Source organism: Mastigoproctus giganteus, chromosome 14 (genome assembly GCF_048544385.1).
Source record: "Mastigoproctus giganteus isolate SK-2022 chromosome 14, ASM4854438v1, whole genome shotgun sequence".
Lineage (NCBI taxonomy): Eukaryota > Metazoa > Arthropoda > Arachnida > Uropygi > Thelyphonidae > Mastigoproctus > Mastigoproctus giganteus.
The window spans coordinates 13,933,086-13,956,499 of record NC_143588.1 but is presented as its reverse complement, the minus strand read 5'-3'; the positions used below and the strand labels follow the sequence as shown (position 1 = coordinate 13,956,499).

General features: G+C 38.1%; 1 protein-coding gene across 1 annotated transcript in view; it reads left to right on the top strand.

Annotated features, from left to right (window-relative positions):
* The window catches only part of Mical (Molecule interacting with CasL), a 624,164-nt gene that overhangs the window by 447,190 nt on the left and 153,560 nt on the right, over positions 1 to 23,414 (top strand). Inside the window, exons 19-20 of the mRNA XM_090389022.1 lie at positions 9,391 to 9,632; positions 15,595 to 15,705. Of these exons, the coding sequence (XP_090245148.1) occupies positions 9,391 to 9,632; positions 15,595 to 15,705 (353 nt within the window). The remainder of the gene's footprint in view (positions 1 to 9,390; positions 9,633 to 15,594; positions 15,706 to 23,414) is intronic.

Below are 23,414 nucleotides of genomic sequence, written 5' to 3'. Positions count from 1 at the left end.
ATTAGGGTTGAATTTGAAAGTGTCTGCAATTCTGCCCAGACACGATGGGGGGGGGGAGTACATGATGAGAGCCTTGTCAATCAGTTTGGCCCTGGAAAGCTTGAGCAAGGCTCAAGGGGTAGAATTTTTTTCAGCCTCGACTGTACTTGTTAATAGGAGAGACTGCTTCTACAGGAAGGGGATACACTTAAATAGAAAGGGTGCAAGAATATTTGCTGATGCTATCGAGGCAGTGTTAGGTGGGTCGGAAAACTGCAAGCTTGGGGGGATACAAAGACTAATAGATTAAAGTAGCCACTGGCAGAGATGAAAGTGATTCTTGCACTGCTTCTATTAGAATGAGCAGAAGCCTGAAAAACAAGATGCAGGATATTTCAGAGACTGCTGGGAGTCATTGCGGTACAAGTAAACACATGGGTTGTGTTAGGGTAGCTAAGAATAGAAACAGGTGCATGTATACTTGTGTGTACACCAATGCTAGAAGTTTAGTAAATAAATTTGATGAATTTGAGGTATTGCTCAAAACATCAAAGGCAGATATTGTTGGGATATCAGAGACGTGGTGTCACACAGATATAAGGAATGCAGAACTGGAATTTTGGGAGTACAACGTCTACAGAAAGGATAGACAGGATAGGAAGGGAGGAGGGGTTATGCTAATAGTTAAGAAACACATAAAATCCAAGGAAGTGAAGCCAGTCGACATCGCTGGACAGTACAGTGTCGAGTCAGTTTGGTGTGACATAAGCATTGGGATATCAAAATTGAGAATAGGAGTGTGCTATAGGCCTAATGACTCTGATGAGTATAATAAGAAACTGTACAGGGAAATAGAGTGGGCCAGTACATCAGAGAGTCTTATAATGGGGGATTTTAATTTCCCAGATATTGACTGGAATTTCGAGGCTGGTCACTCACACACTAGCAAGGCTTTTGTGGATTTATTGGATGATTGTTTGCTACATAAGCATGTTCGGGAGGCAACTAGAGGGAGTAATACCCTTGATTTGATTATCAGTAATGATTCTTCATGCATTAAGAATCTGCAGATAAAGGAACCACTAGGTGGCAGTGATCACAGTGTGCTGAAGTGGGATTTACTCAAAGAGGTAACTACCATCAAGGGTTAAAGGGAAGTGTTATTGCTTTCGTAAAGGCGACTACGATGGACTGAGACAGTATTTAAATTCTATACAGTGGGATCAACTGATGATGTTACAACAGCAAATTCAAAATGGGAAGCATTCAAAGAACTTATCTTGGAAGCTACTAGGCTTTACATACCAACTAAGAAATATTGTTCAGGGTTTAGGCCTAAATGGATGTCAGATGAACTAATGAGACATATGGCAGAGAAGAAAAATGCATGGGATACATACAAATTAACACGTGACACAGAAGCCTATGATAGATACAAGTTGATCTGTAACCAAGTTACAAAGGAGGTTAGGCAGGCGAAGACAGATTACGAGAAATCTTTGGCAAGGGATGCAAAGAAAAACATCAAAAAGTTCTTTACTTATGTAAACTCTAGAAGGAAGGGGATGAATCAGATTGGTCCACTTGATATCGATGGTTCAACTGTTGATGATCCTGCTCAGGTAGCTAACAAACTAAATGAAAATGTGACCCCAATTCACAAAGGAGGATCAAAGGCTGACACAATTAATTATAGACCTGTGAGTTTAACTTCTGTTCCAGGAAAATTAATGGAGGCACTGGTTAAAGAAGCACTGCAGGATCATCTAGACAAGACTTCAGTTATAGCTAGGACACAACATGGTTTTGTTAAGGGGATGTCTTGCCTGACCAATTTGATTGGATACTATGATGCAGTCACAAAAGAACTGGATGCAGGGAATAACTTTGATATTATATATTTGGATCTTAGAAAGGCTTTTGATACTGTTGCACATGGAAGACTGCTGCACAAATTGGAGCAGTGTGGCATTGGAGGCAAATTGCTGCTATGGATAAAGGGGTGGTTGAGGGGGAGAAGACAGAGAGTGGTAATCAATGGACACTGCTCATTGTGGACTAATGTTATTAGTGGAGTCCCTCAGGGTTCAGTGTTGGGTCCATTATTGTTTTCTGTATTTATAAATGATATTAATGATGGTATATCAAGCTTAATGTCCAAGTTTGCAGACGATACGAAGGTTGGCAGGGTTGTCAAGGACAATACTGACACTATGCTGCTGCAACAGGATCTGGAAAGGTTGAGCAGATGGGCTGAGAGGTGGCAAATGAAGTTTAACATTGACAGATGTAAAGTACTACATGTGGGAAACAGCAACCCCAGAGCAACGTATCAACTCTGTGGTACTACACTGACAGTGGTATAGAATGAAAGGGACCTGGGTGTGGTGTGCAGGTAGATATGAAGTTCTCTGAGCAGTGCAGATGGGCTGCAAGAGTAGCTCATGGTGTATTGTCAATGATATATAGGAATTTTTCTAGCATGGATAAGGAGGTGATTATTCCCTTGTATAAGGGAATAATCACCTCCTTATCCAGACCTGTATACAGTACTCTAGGTGTGGTCAGGCCACACCTAGAGTACTGTATACAGGTCTGGAGGCCTCATTTCAAGAAGGATGTAGAGCTGCTGGAACGAGTACAGAGAAGGGCAACAAGATTAGTGAATGGAACAAAGGGGTGCTCTTACGAAGAAAGGCCTAAGTTTTGCAAATTACAGTGTCTGGAGACTAGGCACCAGCGAGGTGATCTGATAGAAGTGTATAAAGCCTTGAATGGTTGGAGCATGCTCAATGCTGATGGGATTCTTCCTCTAGCTCAGAATAATCACCTGAGAGGGCATAAATTCAAATTGAGAAAAGATAGATGTAGGATAGACGTGTGGAAATTTGCCTTTAGCCAGCGGGTGGTTGGTTGGTGGAATGGACTTCCATCCCTTGTCGTGGAAGTTAATAGTCTATATAAGTTTAAGGCTCAGCTAAACAGGTATTTTGAATGAACAGACGGGTGAAGTGGAAGTGTGTTTTTTTTTTTTTTTTTTGGCTGATGCTGCATAAGCTTACTTTCTTGCATCAAATGCCTCTACTAATGCTAATGCTAACACATCCATTCCAATAGAAGCAGTGCAAGAATCACTTTCACCTCTGTTTGCATTACTGTTAATCTATTAGTCTGTGAATCCCCCCCCCAAGCTAGCAGGTTTCCAACCCACCTAACACTGCCTCTGTAGAATGATCAAATATTCTTGAGTGCAAGATTAGTATTCCCTCCTATCATGTCTGGCCAGAATTGCAAACACATTCAAATTTAACCCTAACTCACATTTTTTTTTTTTTTGGCTGGTGCAGCATAAGCCTCAGGCTTCCTTGTACCATATGGCCATTAATAATAATAATAATAAAAAAAACTTTTTTCATCATTGACCTGTACTTGTTAAGTAAGTCCGGAAATCTCCATCGTGTACAACAGTATCACTCTTTGTGCCCTTAAAAAATGATTTCTGCTCTACATCATCATCAACTTTTCGGCCCTGGCAGACATATCCTGGTCCTTTTTCACCTATCATTTTTGCATAATATATTTTCCGTCTCCCTGACAATTGAGTCACTGACTATAACTAGCTCCTGTGGGACGGTGCATTCTGCTCTGAAGATTGCTGCTCTGTTGCCTGATGCACAAGTGTGAGCTGTAGCGTTGAGTTGGGAAGCTAAGAACTTGATGGGTCCCCCATTTTAAATCCTTTGTGGGCATCTACCCTATGCTTTAAACTCTCATAGATGCTTATCAGAACACTGAGGTTGCACCTAATTTCTTGACACTCTCTGCACCTAGAACACACACAAAGACATCCTTCTTGGCTAGATCATGTCCTGTTCCAGAAAGGTCTTCAAACTTTTCACAAGTTGCAAATATTTTTAGGATGTGATGTGTTGGAGAATCTCCCCCTTTCTGTTTTCCCCTGAGTTACAGCACTCCCGCTACTTTTTGCTCGTTTCTTTGCTGCTTTAGTCTGGGGCATGATTTTTGTTTAAATACTATTTAATTGATTAACATTGAAATTTAATAAGGTTAATAAATTTTGACAATACTACTTTAAGCTAATGCCGTTCTTACATTATACCTTACACCTGTCAAGTTACGCTATACCATAATGATCACAATTTTAAATTACTTATATCCTTAGCTAAATACAAAAGATATATGCCCAACAAGTGATTATAATATTCAAACTACTTATTTCTCACGATTAAAACCCAACTATTCCTCTGCACTACTGGTTATGTTTTACAACATTCTCCCCAAAAACATAGATACCATAATGGTCGAGCAGTGAGTCGTAACTTACAAAAATCACTAATTAAATTTAAAAATGAGCTAACAAATGCTACTAAGCTTGTTTAATATCTTTGTAAAACACAGTTTAATCAAGAATATGGTAAAAATATCAAAAATACTATCCTTTTGCAGGAGCTCAAATTTCCCCTGACTGTTCACTTCTGCGACTGCAGCACCCCATTTTTTGTGGGAGGAGAGGAAAAGGTTCAAGTGCATTGAAGACTGTTTGCCTTCTAGTTAGAAAGAGGAAAGGTTCTAGTTGAGTCCGCTTTGAGGGAATTCCCAGATTATACTACTGCAGGGGGAGATCAAAATGCTGGGAGGTTTCCACAGTACCTTCAGGTTCTCACATAGGCATCTGGGGCTCATTGTATATATATATATATATATATATATATATATATATATCTTTATTACACTCAGTGAATAGTTACGTGGAAGCCAGATCCTTTGCTCATCCGCTTGCATCCTTTCTGCTGTTTGGCCATTATGTTCTGGCTCTCCAAGTTGTCTGATATCTTCTTGATTATGCAGCTGGTCAGGATCTTGTACATAATTTAGAGACAGGTGTTTGGCCTCTATTTCTGCAGATTTCTTGTATCTTGGTTTTTAGGCTTTAGATATGTGATTTCTTGAGTGAGAAACAATGGGATTGTCTCTGGATACCTTATCATTCGGATAAACTGCTCTGCTTGTGTGTGTGTGTGTGTGTGTGTGTGTGTGTGTGTGTGTGTGTGTGTGTGTGTGTGTGTGTGTGCGTGTGCGTGCAAGTTAGCTTCTTGTACCGGTAGTTGTGGCCGTTATGTCTTCCTGGGGTTTGCCAGTTGTGCAAGTTCCTGATTGACTGTTTTACTTCTTCCTCCCGAATCTCTCACTATCTCATCTCTTGTACATCCTTGGTTTTCTTCCATTTTAGTTCCTTCCAGGGGGCTCGGCTGTTATGTCTTACTTCACTGCTTCATATATTGCTCCGGAACTCCTCGATGGTCTCTGCCCGGGTGGTCCTTTTTCATTTTTCCCCTCTTATGATTATTATTATTAAATAATAATCATGAGTATTGGTATTTGTCTCTTAATTGAAAATAAGTTCAATTCATAAAGTCAAATGTTGGTAATGCATACAAATTTTGATTTGATTTTAACTACTGCAATGAAATACCCTAGGTCCTCTGACATTGTACAGTCTTTTATAAATGCAACAACATTATACTGTTGTTGTTGGTTATAAATGGAAATTTTATTTCCATATCTTAGACAAAATATATTATTCGCAGTGCATACCTAGAACTTCAAATAATTTATTTTGTCTAAGGTATGGAAATAAAAGGCCAACTGATGTGAAACAAGTATTTCAAAACAGCTGCCTTGGTTATGTATCAGATTCTTAAATGTATAGTGGATTTATCTTTTCAAGTGATGGTATATAATTTAAAAAGATATTAGCAACTTAGGCAGAACCGGATGACAAATCAACTTAGATTTGTCTCTAAGTTGAACATAAATCGCAGAGTTTAATAATTGGCCCTTAGTTCTTAGTGAATACAGAATGTCTCTCCATGGCCAAAATCAAATGCATGCAGCACATATGAATTCGAATTGATACTGTAATACTGTTTTCAAAATCTTTCTCTAGCAATTAGGAATAGAGTTTTTTTTTTTTTTAAGATTAATAAATAAATAATTTGTCTGTTTATACTCTGAATGACTGCATAAAGTCGGAGGAGCTCACAATATAGATATCAAGGGTCGTTCAATGAAGACCGATCATAATTTTTTTCCCCGTACCTTAGACGTTTATTAATCATCCATATTTTGATGATCCTTTTCAAAGTAGTCCTCATTTGATTAAATGCATTTCTGCCATTTTTTGACATGCATAACTGCCTCACTTGTCTTTACTACTTCTTCTGACAACTGGAAACATTTTCCTTGCAGCCTCTTCTTTACCTTTGGAAATGAAAAGAATCACAGGGTGCAAGGCCAGAGCTATAAGGTGGATGAGAAACACATTTGATATTAATGCTGACTAGGTACTCAATGCCACGGCCTCCGTAGCCGAATGGTCAGGAGCGGGAGTGCAGTAGCACACGCTCTTTGAGTAGACCGGGGTTCAAGCCCCTGACTGCTGAATACGGTCGATCTGCCAACCCGCACTGGACCAGCGTGGCAGATTATGGTCCATTCCCCTCAGCATGAATTGTTGAGGAGACTTCCATCCTGCAGTGGGTTGATAATGGCTGCACTTTACTTTACTTTTTAAGTACTCAATGACAGTACAAGCAGTGTGAGATCTCGCATTATCATATCCACCCACGTGTGCAGGTGTGGTTGTTTGTAATGAATGTAATTCTGCAAAGTGTTCGATACATTTCTGTAGTAAGGTCCTGTAAAAGTCGTATGATATGGCACAACATGCAGGTAAACCATTCCTTGAATGTCAAAAAAAAAGAGATGACTGTAACCTTTCCTGCAGAAGCCACAACTTTTGCTTTTTTTGGTGTTGGAGATGATATAGACTTCTAAACAGAGCGTTGCTGCTTACTCTCTGAATTGAGTAGAGTCATGTCTCATCGGCCATTATCACCTTGTGCAAAACCTCACCATCTATTGCAGCTCCTGACAAACCTCCATGCAGACTTGCTGTTGCTGAGGTTTGAGTAGTCTGGGAACCTAGCTTGTACAAACACGCATTGTGTGCAAATGGTAATGGAGAATACCGTGCATGCTTCCTATTCTTCTATTCTCAACATTCTGCCAGTTGCCTTACTGTTATCCAGTGATCTTCTGTCATGATTACAGAAGCAGTGCTTATGGTTTCTTGGTGACAGAATTGGTTGGACCTCCAGGAATCCAGATTTTTGTGATTGAATCATGTCGATCTTTAAACATTCTAAACCATCTTCAAGCTGTACTGTATGGAAGCATAGATCCACCATAGGCCTCTTTTAAAATTTCATATGCTTCAGGCTGATGTTACCTTGAGATGAAAACAAAATTTGAGAGCAGGATACTGTTCCTCATGTGTCATGTCCTTGTTGTGTAGGCTAAACAGAACAGGAATAAACTTGACTGACTGCCAAGGTCACACCCTACAAAAATTATGATCATTCTTTATTGAACAGCTCTTGTAGAATACATCACATTTATTTAATAGTCATGTGAACATGAACTACAAAGTCACTCAAAAAAAAACATGGATTTTTTTTTTTTTTTTTTCTGTTTTGTGTGTGTGTTTTTTTTTGTTGTTAGCGCATCGGCTTCTATAGCCATATGGCACCTCATAAGGTTTTTGCATTTTCTACTCATATCCAAGCCCAAGGCGGGATTCGAACCCACGACCTTTGGGTTTCCAGGCAGGCACTTTACCCACCCAGCTAGCCTGGTCAGCTCAAAGCATGTATTTCTGCACCTTTGCACTTGACACTGCTACATCAACTTGAGTAATAGCACTGGGTTTATAGTACAGGCAGATATGAAATTTTATTATTTTAGAATATATTTTAGAATAAATTTTAGAATATAGTTATTTAAAAAATAACTATACTTTATTATTAGTGGTTGGTATTAGTGGTCTCATGGATTATTTTTACACACAAACCTGAGAAGCTTATAATGCAACTACTGAATCTCTCTCTCTTTCTCACACACACACACACACACACACACACACACACACACACACACACACACACACACACACACACACACACTGTAAATAGGTGCACTTTACTAGTGCAGTTTCCGAATACATGTTTAATAAAAATAAATCCAAAAAAGTAGAACTTTTGGGACTTTTATTTCTAATTGTATTCATCTTTAAATCTGATGATTGTGTGACTGAAATTCCTGGAAGCTTTATGCTCCTTATGATTACAATAATACTTTATCATGTAGGAAGCATGAAATTTCTTTATAGATCATAAGCTAAATTTGTTTATTGTGTTTAGTGTTTATTGGTTATTTTTTTTAATTTTTAATAGAGATCAAACTTTTATTTTATCCTCTTAAGCTGTTTTTGGGGGATACTTTGGGTTATAATGGTAGGCAAAGTGTTGCCTACCATTATAACCCAATTAGGAGGGGAAGGAAAATATATGCAGCATGGACAATAGAAATATTTGTGCAGTTTAGATGTTCCTCAAGTCATCTGGTGCATTGGCAATTAAATGTATTAAAAGATGGAATGAAGCACTTCCAACCTATGTGAGATCTAAAATCTGTTTATTTCCAGTTGCAAATTATATCTTAAATCAACTGTTTTGTGGTATGTTCTTACCACTTTAGCATTCAGTGTTGTAATTACTTCTTCATTGTTACCAATTGCAAATGGCAAGGGTTTGGAATATGGGATTTCAAAATCTTTTGCCATTCTTTTCTTTGTAACAATTAAATAACAATCACTAATAGAGTGGTAGGTACATATCACAAAATGTCTGATTTTCATGTGCATATAATTTCAAAAATCATAGGCACATGGATGGAAGTAAACAGATCTTTTATTATTGATATTGTATAGGTTAAAAGTGTTTCATTCTGTCTTTTAATATTTCATACAAATTAAACCCTCAAGTCAGTTTCATGTCCATTATTAATGTTGTATTTACTTGATTTTATTTATGACGTTTATATTAATTGTTCAAGCTGTTTTTGGTAATTTACTATCAGTAAATTGCAACTCTTCTCAGTAAACTGTCATATATCCCACCCTTTATATCACTGTAACCTATTCCATTTCTATGCCCTTGCTTGCAAGTTGATTGAAGGATAGTAATTATATGAAGATAGTATATGATAGTAATTAGTGAAAAATACATCATCCAGGAATAACTCTCCTTTACAACACATTAAAAAAAGTTTTACAAAAGTTGTAAATGTCTTTTCAACTTTTCTTATTTTACAAATAATCTTGGTATAGGTGGATTATATTAAAAACATTGTGAGTTTTTCTTTTGTATGCATTATAAATTTTTAATTTTGTGCAAATGGAAAATGTGAATAGTTCAAATTGCATTTTAATGTAGTTTTTTTTTTTTTTTTTGTTATTCTTTATGTACGTGTATTTCCATTTCTTTTTAGTACAGACACAGAATCTGATGAGGAAGCTTTTGCTGAAGAACTGGAACGTTCATTAACTGCTGATGAAACAAGGCGTCTCGCTGAAACTTGGCATAAAAAATACTCTTGTGATCAAGTATTTTCAGCTCACAGTAGTGAAACGTCATCAACAGATGATGGATCTGAGACAGAAATAGGAAGCGGAAATGGAACAAGTGAAGATGTAGATAGTGATGAAGAATACATTTGCGATGAAAATAAAGGTATGGCTATAAAACACACAACAGTTTACATAATTTTATAGAAAGTACGTAAAATGTAACTATTTTTTCCTTGATGCTTATAAAGGTTAAGATGTATAAAGTCTGTAAACACATTAGTTCTTAGGTAAATGTTCTTTATATATAGGAGACATTAAATTGTGCTTGTTTGGTGTCATCATAAAGTGAGACCAATTTTGTTGTGCTTCTACAGATTATGCTTGTCATGTCCAGGGACTTGTTCCAACATAATTCATCATGCATTGGCAGTATTAATTCTAGCTTTGATTAGTTTAATGAATATCAGTAATAGTGAACCAGTGGCATGCAAGAAATATGGTGGCACATTTTAATTATAGTGTGTGTATATGCATGCACTCGCCTTTGTGTTACTGGATGACGCCGTGTGTGCGCGCGTGCGCACACACACACACACACACACACACACAAAGGACAGATTGAACACGCTAGTTAATGTATGCAGTGCATTACATTTCAGGTGCCTTAACAAATAGTAATAATTCATGATTTATAAAAAGCTATATCAACCCATTGACATAACAGTTTGTTACAAAGATTTCCTAAAATATTGATAGCTTGAATAACAGGCTAGATGCCATTGAAGGAATCATATGGTGGCTCGTCAAGCTCTCAGCTGCCCACCTCAATGCCATGCACATCTGGCAACACAGTAGCACCCCCCCCCCCCCAAGGCAGAATCTACTGGTCTCACAGGATATAGTTATTTGATGATTCTGTTGTCAGGGAAATGGGAAATATGTTGTTCGGAAAGGATAGGTGGGATAAGGCCAGGATATATCTGCCACAGGCAAATTTTGCTGTGGCAGATTTGTTCTGCAACTGCAAAGTGTGTAGAGTCACCTAGCTGAATGGCTCTTTCACGTTCCATAAGGCGATCCTGGAGCCTTCTGGCAGTTCCCCCCCCCCCACATAACAGCTGCCACGATAGTGGCATGTGATGTAGTACATAGCACCGCTACATAAAAGACAGGACGGGTGTCTTCACCCTCGAGACAACAGATCGCAAACCACTACCGGGAAGTTCCAGGCACTTTGTATGGTACCTGCATAAGATCTTAGAAATGTGATCTGAAGTGCCCAGGTAATATTGGATGTAAGCAGTTAGAAGTTGTCTCGTTGCTATGGGGAGCAGGTCTGGGATGTGCAGCAAGCTCAACAGCTTGTTGGTCGCATCTGTCCAAGATATGGGTAGGGTAGCCACAGTTAGTGAGGTCAGCTCTTATCTTAGAAACTTCTTTGCGCCTGGTTTCTACAGAGCTGGAATGGTTCCAAGCTCGAGAGAGCAGTGTGAACGCAGTACTGTACAGGTGACAGGGGACCAACATACATCCATCCATCTGGAAACTTCTGTGTACCAAAAGCCCATGTGCTCTGGCCAATTTAAAAACTATAGGTCAGCACATGCCCCCTGCCACCTGTACAATGCTGAGTGCGCACACATTACTCTCTCCAGCTTGGTGTAATCCCATCATGGTGTAATATCTATTCATAAAAACTGGTTTAAAAATGGGGTAACTAATGACAATTTTTAGCTTTTATGGAACCTATCCCTGATTGTTATATGAAATTTTGGATATTTGAAATTTTGAGCTATAGCATGCATTTCTACTACACACCATTTTTAGGAACTTATGTTGTGCATTATATTACAGTGGGATCAGCTATATACACAGGCATATTCAAAAAAAGAATAATAACCTGTTGATTTTATGTTTCTTTCTCTTTCAGATCATTTATGTATATTTATCGGTTTATTGCCAAGTGGTTCGGCCTGACAATATGCTTTAAAGTCTGAAGCAAAGAATGTCAACAATAAGTTCAAGTTATAAAACTACCTGAGAAGAGGGAAGTGTTGTAGAAGGAATGGAACAGCTGATTTTTTTTTTTTTTTTTTTTTTTAAGGGTAGCACTGAATAAGTTTGGCTTTCTTTCTGTGATTTGCCTTTATTAGTGCTAATGCACAGACAAATATATTAGTGAATGTACTCCATCAAAAGAGCCTACCATCAAGTACCTGTTTGATAAATTCAAGGTAATTTGAAGTGTTGGCAATACACACAAAAGTGGAAGACCATAAATGCTTATGGGCATTCCTTATGCAGAAATCAAAATCCTGAATAAGTTTTTTTGGAGTCTTCTAAGTGTGGTACGTCTGTTGACTTTATTCATAAGGCAGTGCCATGAAATCACAATAACAGTATCCAATATTTCCAGTAGTTCAGAGAACATGTAATGTTATTCTATTACTCCAGAATAATGTTCTGAAATATCTAGAACATTATTCAGGATTTTTCGGCTCACAAAACATGCAATTGACCGATGAAAACTTGTTCAGATAAAACTGTTTGAACTACCAAAAGAGAATCTACGTAACTGGAGCACTGTATTCTGAGTAGCCAAAGTGCCACAAATTCCCAATGAAAAAAGATGGTGGTAAACAGAAGGCCTTGCCTGAGAAAGAGAAAGGACTGTTTCAGGAACCTGTAATGCTACAGGTGCGTATAGGAAAAGTTCTGTGAACTGTTTAATAAGCTAGTCTTCAATGCCTCTGTTGATGTTTTTTTGGAAATTAAAAGTATTAGTTCCAATAATTCTTGGAATTGTGAATTTCAAGACTTCCATAAGGTATGCTGAAGTATTAGATTATTTGTTCTGGAGATAGAGGTATTATTCTATTACGGTGGATGCATTAAGTCTAATAATTTGTTCAATTACAGATAGTACTCTAGGAATCCATGAGATTCCAGAATATTTGTAGTCTGGTGTGCAGTTTGAATTTTCAGCTAACTTTTTTTTTATTAGCATTAGCATGGCACATGATGCAGGAAAGCAAACTTATATAGCATCAGCCAAAAAAAAAAAAAAAAAAAAAACACAGACCCTTCTCATTTCACCCATCCACCCGCTCCAAATGTTTGTCTAGTTCTGCCTTGAATCTGTTTAAGCTATCAACATCTACAATGAGAGATGGAAGTTTGTTACAGCAATCAACCACCCACCGGCTAAAGGCAAACTTCTGCACATTTATCCTACAACAGTCTTTCCTCAATTTGAATTTATGCCCTCTCAGGCAATTATTCTGAGCAATTCTGAGCAAGAGGAAGAATCTCATCAAAATTGAGCATGCTCAAACAATTCAAGGCTTTATACACCCAAATCAGATCACCTCGCAGGTGCCTAGTCTCCAGACACTGTAATTTGCAAAAATTTAAGCCTTTCTTCGTAAGAGCAATCCTTTGTTCCATTCACTAATCTCGTTGCCCTTCTCTGTACTCGTTCCAAGAGTTCTACATCCTTCTTAAAATGAGGCCTCCAGACCTGTATACAGTACTCAAGGTGTGGCCTGACTACTGTCTTTTACAAGGGTATAATCATCTCCTTATACCTGCTAGAAAAATTCCTTTTTATCATTGACAAGACACAGTCTGCACTGCTCAGAAAACTTCATATCTGCCTGCACAATTACCCCAGGCCCTTTTCACTCTCTACCACTGTCGGTGTAGTACCACACAGTTGATACATTACTCTGGGGTTACTGCTTCCCATATGCAGTAATTTGCATTTGTCAACATTAAACTTCAGTTGCCACCTCTCAGCCCATCTGCTCAACTTTTCTAGATACTGTTGCAGCAGCTTACTGTCATTAGTGCCATTAGCAACCCTGCCAACCTTTGTATTGTCTGCAAACTTGGACATTAAGCCTGATATAACATAATCGATATCATTGATGAATACAGAAAACAACAATGGACCCAACACTGAACCCCGGGGGAGACCACTAATAACATTAGTCCACGAAGAGCAGTGTCCATTGATTACCACTCTGTCTTCTCCCACTCAACCATTCCTTTATCCATAGCAGCAATTTACCTCCAATGCCACACTGCTCCAATTTGTGCAGCAGTCTTCCATGTGCAACAGTATCAAAAGCCTTTCTAAGATCCAAATATATGATATCAAAATTATTCTTTGCATCCAGTTCCTTTGTGACTTCATCAGAGTATGCAATCAAATTGGTCATTCCCCTTAACAAAACCATGCTGTGTCCAAGCTATAACTGAAGTGTTGTCTAGATGATCCTGCAGTGCTTCTTTAACCCTCACCAGACTGACAAATACCCTAATCCCCACCCCCACCAAACTGCTCCCCTCCAGTACAGGTGGACTTGGTGGTACAGTGCCTCCATTAATTTCCTCTAGAACAGAAGTTAAACTCACAGGTCTATAATTAATTGTGTCAGCCTTAGAATTGGGGTCACATTTGCACATCTCCAGTCTGTGGGTGCCTCCCCTGAGTCCAAGGAAGCTCTCATAATTATGGCTAAGGGTTTGCTTACTTTCTTTGCTGCCTCCTTTAATATAACTGGATAGATTCCATCGACTCCAGGTGTCTTTCTTATATTTCTCTTCAACAATTTCTCCTTCACTTTACTCTCAGTTATTACAAGATTATCTAGCTTACTGCCAGAGTTTAATACACCTCTGGCATTCCCCTCCCTGAATAACTCCTCATGTGTGAATGTAGGTGCAAAATATTCATTTAGTTTGTTAGCTGCCTGGGAAGGTCATCAACAGTTGAACCATCGATATCAAGTGGACCAATCTGATTCATCCCCTTCCTTCTAGAGTTAACATAAGTAAAGAACTCTTTGCTGTTTTTCTTTGCATCCTTTGCCAAAGATTTTCGTAATCTGCCTTTGACTGCCTAACTTCCTTTGTGACTTGGTTACAGACCAGTTTATATCTATCATAGGCTTCTATGTCACCTGTTAATTTATATGTATCCCATACATTTTTTTTCTCTGCCACATGTCTAATTAGTTCATCTGACATTCATTTAGGCCTAAATCTTGAACAATATTTCTTTGTTGGTATGAAAAGCCTAGTAGCTTCCAAGATTAATACTTTGAATACTTCCCATTTTGAATTTGCTGTTTGTAACATCATCACTTGGTCCCACCGTATAGAATTTAAATACTGTCTCAGTAGAAACAGTATTTTATGTAGAGAATCTACATAAGTTTCTCTTATTTTCTTCTTTTATATTATATTGACAGTGGTGAAGCTACTGTACCACCAAGTCCACCTGTACTGGAGGGGGGCCAGTTTGGTGAGGTTGGGATTAGGGTATTTGTCAGTCTGGTGAGGGTTGGTTTGGCTGGTTTTAATGGGGGTTTACTGACACAAGGACAATTAAGGCCAAATTGTGCTTGTTGCAGTAATTATGTAAATGTGAGGGGACAAAATTTATAGTTTTTCCACTATATTGGAATCATGCAATTACCTTTACCATTACCTTTGTATGAACTCTATGTAGGTATTCTTTTGACAGGACAATGAACTTCTCACATCTCACACACCCTCAGCATACCTGGAATGTGTGTTTTGTGGTAATTTGATTTCAAAAGGATAAATCCATGAAGAAGTCCAAACTTTATCTCACTGGATATCTTTTGACTGGGATTTTTAAATTATTCTTTCTATTTTTTTCCTTGTTTATTAGGAGAACTATTGATATGCATTTCATCATTCTGTAGGAACACACGTAATGGATCAACAGATCCATTATGAGTGTTCCATAATATGATCCACCATATACTTAAATGAGAAACAGTGCATGCCACGTGATAGAAATGAAAAATTTCTATATATACACAAAGGAAAAGAGTGTCACTTTCTATAGTTGCTTTTGCTTTTTTAACACTATTTTTTCCCTTGTTAACTGTACATTGTAGATTTTGCTGTTTTATTAAATTATGTTATTTCCCTTTCATCAGAAAGGAAAATTTTATTTCATATGCAGAGCTAATTCCTGACACTAAAACTTCTCCCCCACCCTCACTTTACAAGTATAATGACCAATTGTCTATTAATTTATTTTGAATAGTCTCTAAGTAGGGCCATTTGATTTCTTTTTATAATAGATACAAATCGACATGCTCGTGATTCAAAGGTGTCTGAAGAGTTAAAAGACAGTGTTGTAGTACAAGTTCCCATTCTTGATTTAAAAGGTCTTAATGAGAAAACAGAAGAAGGTAAGCCTTCCAATTAATATAAAATATTTCATATTACTATACTTATGATACAAAAAATCTTCCTTCAGGAGGGCTTATCCAAATTTGTTTCATTTTCCCTGGTAATGATTTTGAGAGTTAATATTAATACCATAATCTAGTAGATGGTTTCACATTACTTTTTTTTCTGATAAATAGGAAAAGCATATCAAAGTTGACAAAATTTTCTAGTAACCTTATTGTCAGTATACACTGTTTATCTAAACTTCTTTTTGCTGAGTTGTTTTGTATGGAAGTTCAGTGTAATTTGGAATCTAAGAAGAGCCATTTGACAGGGATGGGAAACAACACTTAAATAAAATGAGTGCAAGAATATTCACTTGAATCAGTTGAATCAGTGCTAAGTGGGTCAGAAAACTGACAACTTGGGAGGAATACACGGATAAATAGATTAATAGATTAACTAGAGCCGTGGGCACAGTTGAAAGTGATTCTTGCATTGCTTCTATTAGAACATGCAGCAGTTTGGAAAGTCTTACTCAAAGTGTTGGGAATTTCAAGTTCTGCTGTAGGTCATCATGGGATAAGTGAATACATGGGCTATGTTAAGATAAATAAGAGTAAGAACAAGTGCATGTACATCAATGATAGGAGCATAGTAAATAAATTTAATGAATTTCAAGTTAAGTCATCAAATGCTGACATAAGTACAGTAAACCCCCGCTATTTGCAGGGGTTACGTTCCTGAGAAATGTCACGAATACCGAAAACGCGAATACTGAGTTATGGCTCCCATAGTAATAAAGGGGTTCCGTTCCAAAGTATGAAATATATAAGAAAAACTAGTCTAAAATTTTGTATATGTATGTATTATATGTACCTTCATAATATGACTATGTACATAGACAGTAGTGAAATGCAAGCATATGGCATCGAAATGAAAATAAGAAACAATTTAATATTAAATGTAATATTTATTAGAAATTTCAAACAAATCTTTCAAACCAGCACCTTTGCTGGCTAAAAAACTTATCCCGCCAGAGCTATCACCAGTTTCGCTAAAGTGTTGATAAAGGAGTTTTGCCTTTTCACGAATGACGAGTGAACTTAACGGAATTTTATTTTGAGTTCGGTCTTCTATCCACAGATTTAAAGCCTTTTCCATATTTCCTAATTTAACATCACGAGTTACAGAGCAAATTTTTGAAGCAATTAGCACGTTTTCACGGACACTACAGCGGATTTTTTCTTCCGATTTTTTGATTGATTGTACCATTGACTCATTGATTTTATAATATTTTGCCACTGAGGAGACATTTTCACCATTAGAAATTTTGTCTAATAACTCAATTTTATTCGCTAATGTCATCACCTTCTTTGATATTTTCACATTTCTCTTGTTATTCGTAGCCATATTTTTGTATGGGTTAGAAAGAACTTGTCCACAATAAAGTCACTTTCTTCCGTTAACACACTCGAAAAAGTCTGTTTTACACTGCAAAATGGTAGATTTATCACTTTTGTAAGTACAGTGCACTCCCGCTAATCCGAACGTCCGCCTAATCCGAACACGTTTCGGTTAGCGAAGAGGAAATTTTTTAGTTCGCAAAATATATGTTAAATACGTTAAATTTAAATGGTATTAATGGTACAAAGACATTTAGAATTCCACAAAAAAATTGTATTTTATTGTAGTACTGTACTAATACAAAATTAATAAATCAGTGTTTGACATGGCCTATTAAAACTACAGATCAATACTTATACACAAAAACAGGAACAAAAGCCATTTTTCAGAAGTAACAAACTCTGTTAATTTCTTTTGACGTAATGATGAAAATCGATTAGAAGATGCTATGTTTTGCCACCGGTTACACTCTCCCACAGCTCAGCAACCCAATATACAACATCTTTTAAGTTCACTTGTTTCATTTTCTCATGTAAAGAAAGTGAATTGGTGTTATCTTCTGTCAAGGACCTAAGATATTTCTTTCTGTATGCAAGCTTGATAGACTGTAACACCCCCTGGTCCATGGACTGTAATAACGGTGTTACATTAGGCGGTAAGAAAGCTGCCTTTATATCCCCTGATGTAAACTCGGAAACGTCTGGGTGGGATGGCGCATTGTCTATGAGGAGAATGGCGCGAGGTGGCAAATCATTTTCATTGCTTGAAACGTTTCACTGCTGAGACAAATTGATTATGAAACCACTCAATGAAAAGCTGTCCGTTCATCCAAGCTTTTTTTTGACTTTTGTAATGAACTGGAAGATTGTTAATGTTCATATTTTTAAAAGCGCTCTCGGCTTCGCTGATTTAATCATCATCATCAAAGGTAGCTTGTGATTTCCTGAAGCATTACTTCAAGCTATCAACGTCACTCACTCCTTATTCATTTTAAATTCTGGGGTACGTTATTCGGCTAATCCGAAATTCTGCTGATCCGAACAGGGCTCGGTCCCAATTAGTTCGGACTAGCGGGAGTCCAATGTATATCAATTTATAAATTGATAAATTTATTCAATTTATAAGCATATAAATTAAAAGCAAACGACGAAACCTTTCATGACAAGCGATTAACACATACTGAACAAGGATTAGCGAGAAACATCCACGCTCGCGATTTTGTCATCCCTCTCCCCCACCCACTGAGCGCTGTTTTGGCCGGGAAAGATAATTTTATCAATTAATCAATAAAATTTATTAATCTTATTAAATTTCATTGTTAATTCAATTGTATTTAAACAGAAATCAGCTGCAAAGCAATAAGCACAGATCAGCATTAGTGCTGTGGCTCGGGGAAGAAAAGAAATGGGGGGGGATTCTACTTTTTTTTTTTTTTTTTTTATGAAAACCCCAAACACGAAAGGTATCAAAACCTATAGTACTTAGTACCGTGCATGGGTTAAAGGAGAAGTATGGGGAGAGGGGGATGCCGGAAACTTTGCTCTAGAGACTAAACATGGGTTTCACCACTTCAAGCCTCCAATAAGCAAAGTGGTGGTATTTCACCGGTTGATGAAAGTCATCTCCCACCTTAACTACACATCACAATCTCAAAAAAATGTGTGAAGTGTTTGGTGACATTTCTGGAACAGGACATGATCTAGCCAAGGAGGATGTCTTTGTGTGTGTGTGTGTGCTAGGTACCTAGTGTCAAGAAATTAGGCACCGAATCAGCATTCTGATACGCAACTATGAGAGTTTGAGGTTTAGGGTAGATGCCCTCTAAGAAATTAATATGAGGGACCATCAAGCTGTCAGCTGCCCAACTCAATGCCAGAGCTCACTCCTGTGCATCAGGCAACACACCAGAAATCTCCAAAGCAGAATACGCTGGTTCCACAGGAACTAGTTAATGGTTACTCTATTGTCAGAGAGACGGGGAAAATATTATGCAAAAAGCATGTCTGCCAGAGGCAAAAGCTGATGATGTTATAGAGCAGATATCATCTTTTAAGGGCATAAAGAGTGATATTGTTGTACACGTTGGAACTTTTTTTTTTTTTTTTATGGAAACCCCAAACACGAAAGGTATCAAAACCTATAGTACTTAGTACCGTGCATGGGTTGAGAGAGAAGTATGGAGGGAATGCCGGAAACTTTGCTCTAGAGACTAAACATGGGTTTCACCACTTCAAGCCTCCAATAAGCAAAGTGGTGGTATTGCACCAGTCGATGCGAGTCATTACCACCTATGCACTAATGACATTAAGAGTAGGAGAACTGCAGATTTACTTAATAAGTACAGGTCAATGTTGAAAAAAAGTTGTGAGTCAGGGTTAAATTTGAAAGTGTCTGCAATTCTGCCCAGACACAATAGGAGGGAGTATATGAGAGCCTTGTTGATCAATTCGGCCTGGAGAGATTGAGCAGGGCTCATGGGGTAGAATTTTTTTCAGCGTGGTCTGTGCTTGTTAACAGGAGAGACTGCTTCTACAGGGATAGGATACACTTAAATAGAATGGGTGCAAGAATATTTTCTGATGCTATCAAGCAGTGTTAGATGGGTCGAAAACTGGGGAGATGCACAGATTAAAAGATTAACAGTGGCCACAGACAAAAGCACAAGTGATTCTTGCACTGCTTCTATTAGAATGAGCAACAGCCTGGAAAGCAAGGCAATGGGGATTTCCAGGACTGTTGAGAGTCATAGTGGAACAAGTAAATATATGGGCTGTGTTAGGGTAACTAAGAATAGGAACAAGTGCATGTATACTTACATGTATACCACTGCTAGAAGTATAGTTAATAAATTTTATGAGTTTGAAGTGCTGGTCAAGGCATCAAAGGCAGATATTGTTCGGATATCAGAGTGTGGTGTCACGCAGATATAAGCAGTGCAGTATTGCAATTTGGCGAGTACAATGTGTACAGAAAGAATAGACACGACTGGAAGGGAGGATGGGTTATGCTGTTAGTTAAGAAACAGATATAAAGAAGTCCACCAAGTTAATGTTGGTGGACTGTGCAATGTTGAGTCAGTCTGGTGTGACAAAAGCACTGAGAAAGGGAAAATGAGAGTAGGAGTGTGTTATAGGCCTAATGAATCTGGTGAGTATAATGAGCAGTTGTGCAGAGAAACAGAGTGGGCCAATAAATCAGAATGTCTTATAATGGATGATTATAACTTTCCAGATATTGACTGGAACTTGTCAGTTGGTCACTCACATGGTAGCAAGACTTTTGTGGATTTATTGGATGACTGTGTTCTACAGTCACCTCATTTATTGGATGACTGTTTTCTACAGTCATCAAATAAATGAGATGATTGGATTGAGGTGTATAAGGTCTTGAATGGGTTGAGCAGTCTGAATTCTGAGGTGATTCTTCTGCTTGCTCTGATTATGAACCTGAGGGGGTTTTAAATTCAAATTGAGGAAAGACAGTTGTAGAGTAGATGTGTGGAAATTTGCCTTTAGCCAGTGGGTGGTTAATTGCTGGAACAAACTTCCATCAGTTGTTGTGGAAGTTGATAACTTAAATAAATTCACGGAGGAATGGGACAAATTTTTAGAGGAAATGGTTGTGTGAAATTGTGGTGTGTGTGTTTTTTTTTTTTGGCTGATGCTACACAAGCTCATACAGTTGCTTTCTTGCATTACATGCATCTATCAATACTACTACTACAACAGCAACATGGTTGTGAGGCAACCAGAGGGAGTAATACTCTAGATCTGATTATCAGCAGTGATTATTCATGCATTAAGAATTTGAGATGAAGGAACCAATGGGTGACGGTGATCAGTGTACTGATGTGGGATTTACTTAAATATGTAACTACCATCAAGAGTAAAGGGAAGGGCTTTTGCTTTCCTAAAGGTGACTACAGTGGTCTCAGACAGTTTTTAAATTCTATCCAGTGGGATGAACTGATGATGTTACCAAGTGAATTCTAAATGAGGAGCCTCCAGGGACTAAATCTTGAAGGCTACTAGGCATTTCATATCGATTAACAAATACTGTTCAAGGTTTAGGCCAAATGGATGTCAAATGAATTAATAAGGCTCGTGACAGAAGAAAAATGCATGGGATGCATATAAATTATCAGGTTACACAGAGGTCTATGGCAGATATAAGCTAGTCTGTAATCAAGTCACAAAGGAGGTGATGGCAGACGAAGACAGATTACGAGAAATCTTTGGCAAAGGATGCAAAGAAAGACAGCAAAGAGTTCTTTACTTATGAAAACTCTAGAAGGAAAGGGATGAATCAGATTGGTCCACTTAACATAGAGGGTTAAACTATTGATGATCTGCATTCACACAGGAGGAGTTATTCAAAGAGGGGAATGTCAGAGATTTATCAAACTCGAACAGGGAGCTAAGTGATTTTTTAATAACTGAGAGCAAAGTAGAGGAAAAATTGTTGAAGTTAAACGTAAGGAAAGCATCTGGGGGTGGATAAAATCTATCCAGTTATATTAAAGGTGACAGCAGAGGAAGTAAGCAAACCCTTAGCCATAATTACGAGTGCTTCCTTGGACTCACGGGAGGTCTTCATGGATTGGAGGTATGCAAATATATCCCCAGTTCACAAACGGGGTTCGAAAGGTGATACAAGTAGTAGTAGTGGCATGTGATGCAAGAAAGCAAGTGCCTGATGCTTATGTAGCATCAACCAAAAAAAAAAAAATCACACCATTCCCTCCAAATGCCCGTCCAGTTCCTCCTTAAATTTATTTAACCTATCAACATCCACAACGACAGATGGAAGTTTGTTCCAGCAATTAACTACCCGCTGGCTAAAGGCACATTTCTGCACATCTGTTCTACATCTCTCTTTTTTTAATTTGAATTTATGCCCCCTTATTGTTCGTAATCTGAACGAGTGGAAGAATCCCATCAGAATTCAGTGTGCTCAACCCATTCAAGGCCTTATACACCTCAATCAGATCACCGCGCAGGTGCCTAGTCAACAGCCACTGCAATTTGCAGAACTTAAGCCTCTCTTGGTAAGAGGATCCCTTCATTCCCCTCACCAATCTTGTTGCCCTTCTCTGTACACGCTCAAGAAAATCTACATCCTTCCTAAAATGAGGCCTCCAGACCTGTACTTAGTACTCAAGGTGCGGCCTTGAGTACTACGTACAGGCTGCCAGTACTTGAGTACTGGCAGACTGTCTGCATTGCTCAGAAAACTTCACATCTGACTGCACAATTACTCCCAGGTCTTTTTCATTTTCTACCACCTTAAGTGTAGTACCACACAGTTGGTACATTTCTCTGGGGTTACTTCTACCCATATGCAGTACTTTGCATTTGTCAAGGTTAAACTTCAGTTGCCACTTCTTAGCCCATCTGCCCAAATTATCTAGATCCTGTTGCAGTAGCACACTGCCATTACTGTCATTAACAACCCTGCTAACCTTTGTATCATCTGCAATCTTCGACATTAAGCCTGATATACCTTCATCAATATCATTAATAAATATACAAAACAACAGTGGACCCAAAACTGAACCCTGTGGGTCTCCACTAATAACATTAGTCCACGAAGAGCAGCACCCATTAATTACCACCCTCTGTGTTCTCCCACTCAACCAACCTTTTATCCATTGTAGCAAATTACCCTTAATACCATTCTGCTCCAATTTGTACAATAGTCTTTCATGTGCAACAGTGTCAAAAGCTTTCCTGAAATCCAAATATATGATATCAAAATTATTTTTTGCATCCAGTTCCTTTGTAACCACATCATAATATCCTATCAAATTTGTCAGACAAGACTTTCCCTTAACAAACCCATGCTGTGTCTGAATTAATGCTGCAGTCCTGTCTAGATGATCCTGCAATGCATCTTTAACCAGTGACTCCGTTATTTTACCCGGAACAGAAGTTAAACTAAGCGGTCTGTAATTACTCCTGTCACCCTTCGATTCCCCTTTGTGAATTGGGGATACATTTGCACATCTCCAGTCTGTGGGGACCTCCCCTGAGTCCAAGGATTCTCTCATAATTGTGGCTACGGGTTTGCTTAGTTGCTTTGCCACCTCCTTTAATATAACTGAATAGATCCCATCCACCCCAGGTGCCTTTCTTATGTTTAACTTCAACAATTTCTCCTCCACTTTGCTCTCAGTTATTACAAAATAATTAAGCACCCTGCTACAATTTGATAACCTTCTGCCATTTTCAAACCTTAATAGCTTCTCATGTGTGAATGTAGATGCACACATGAGAAGCTATGTGTGAATGTAGATGCAAAATACTCATTCAGTTTGTTTGCT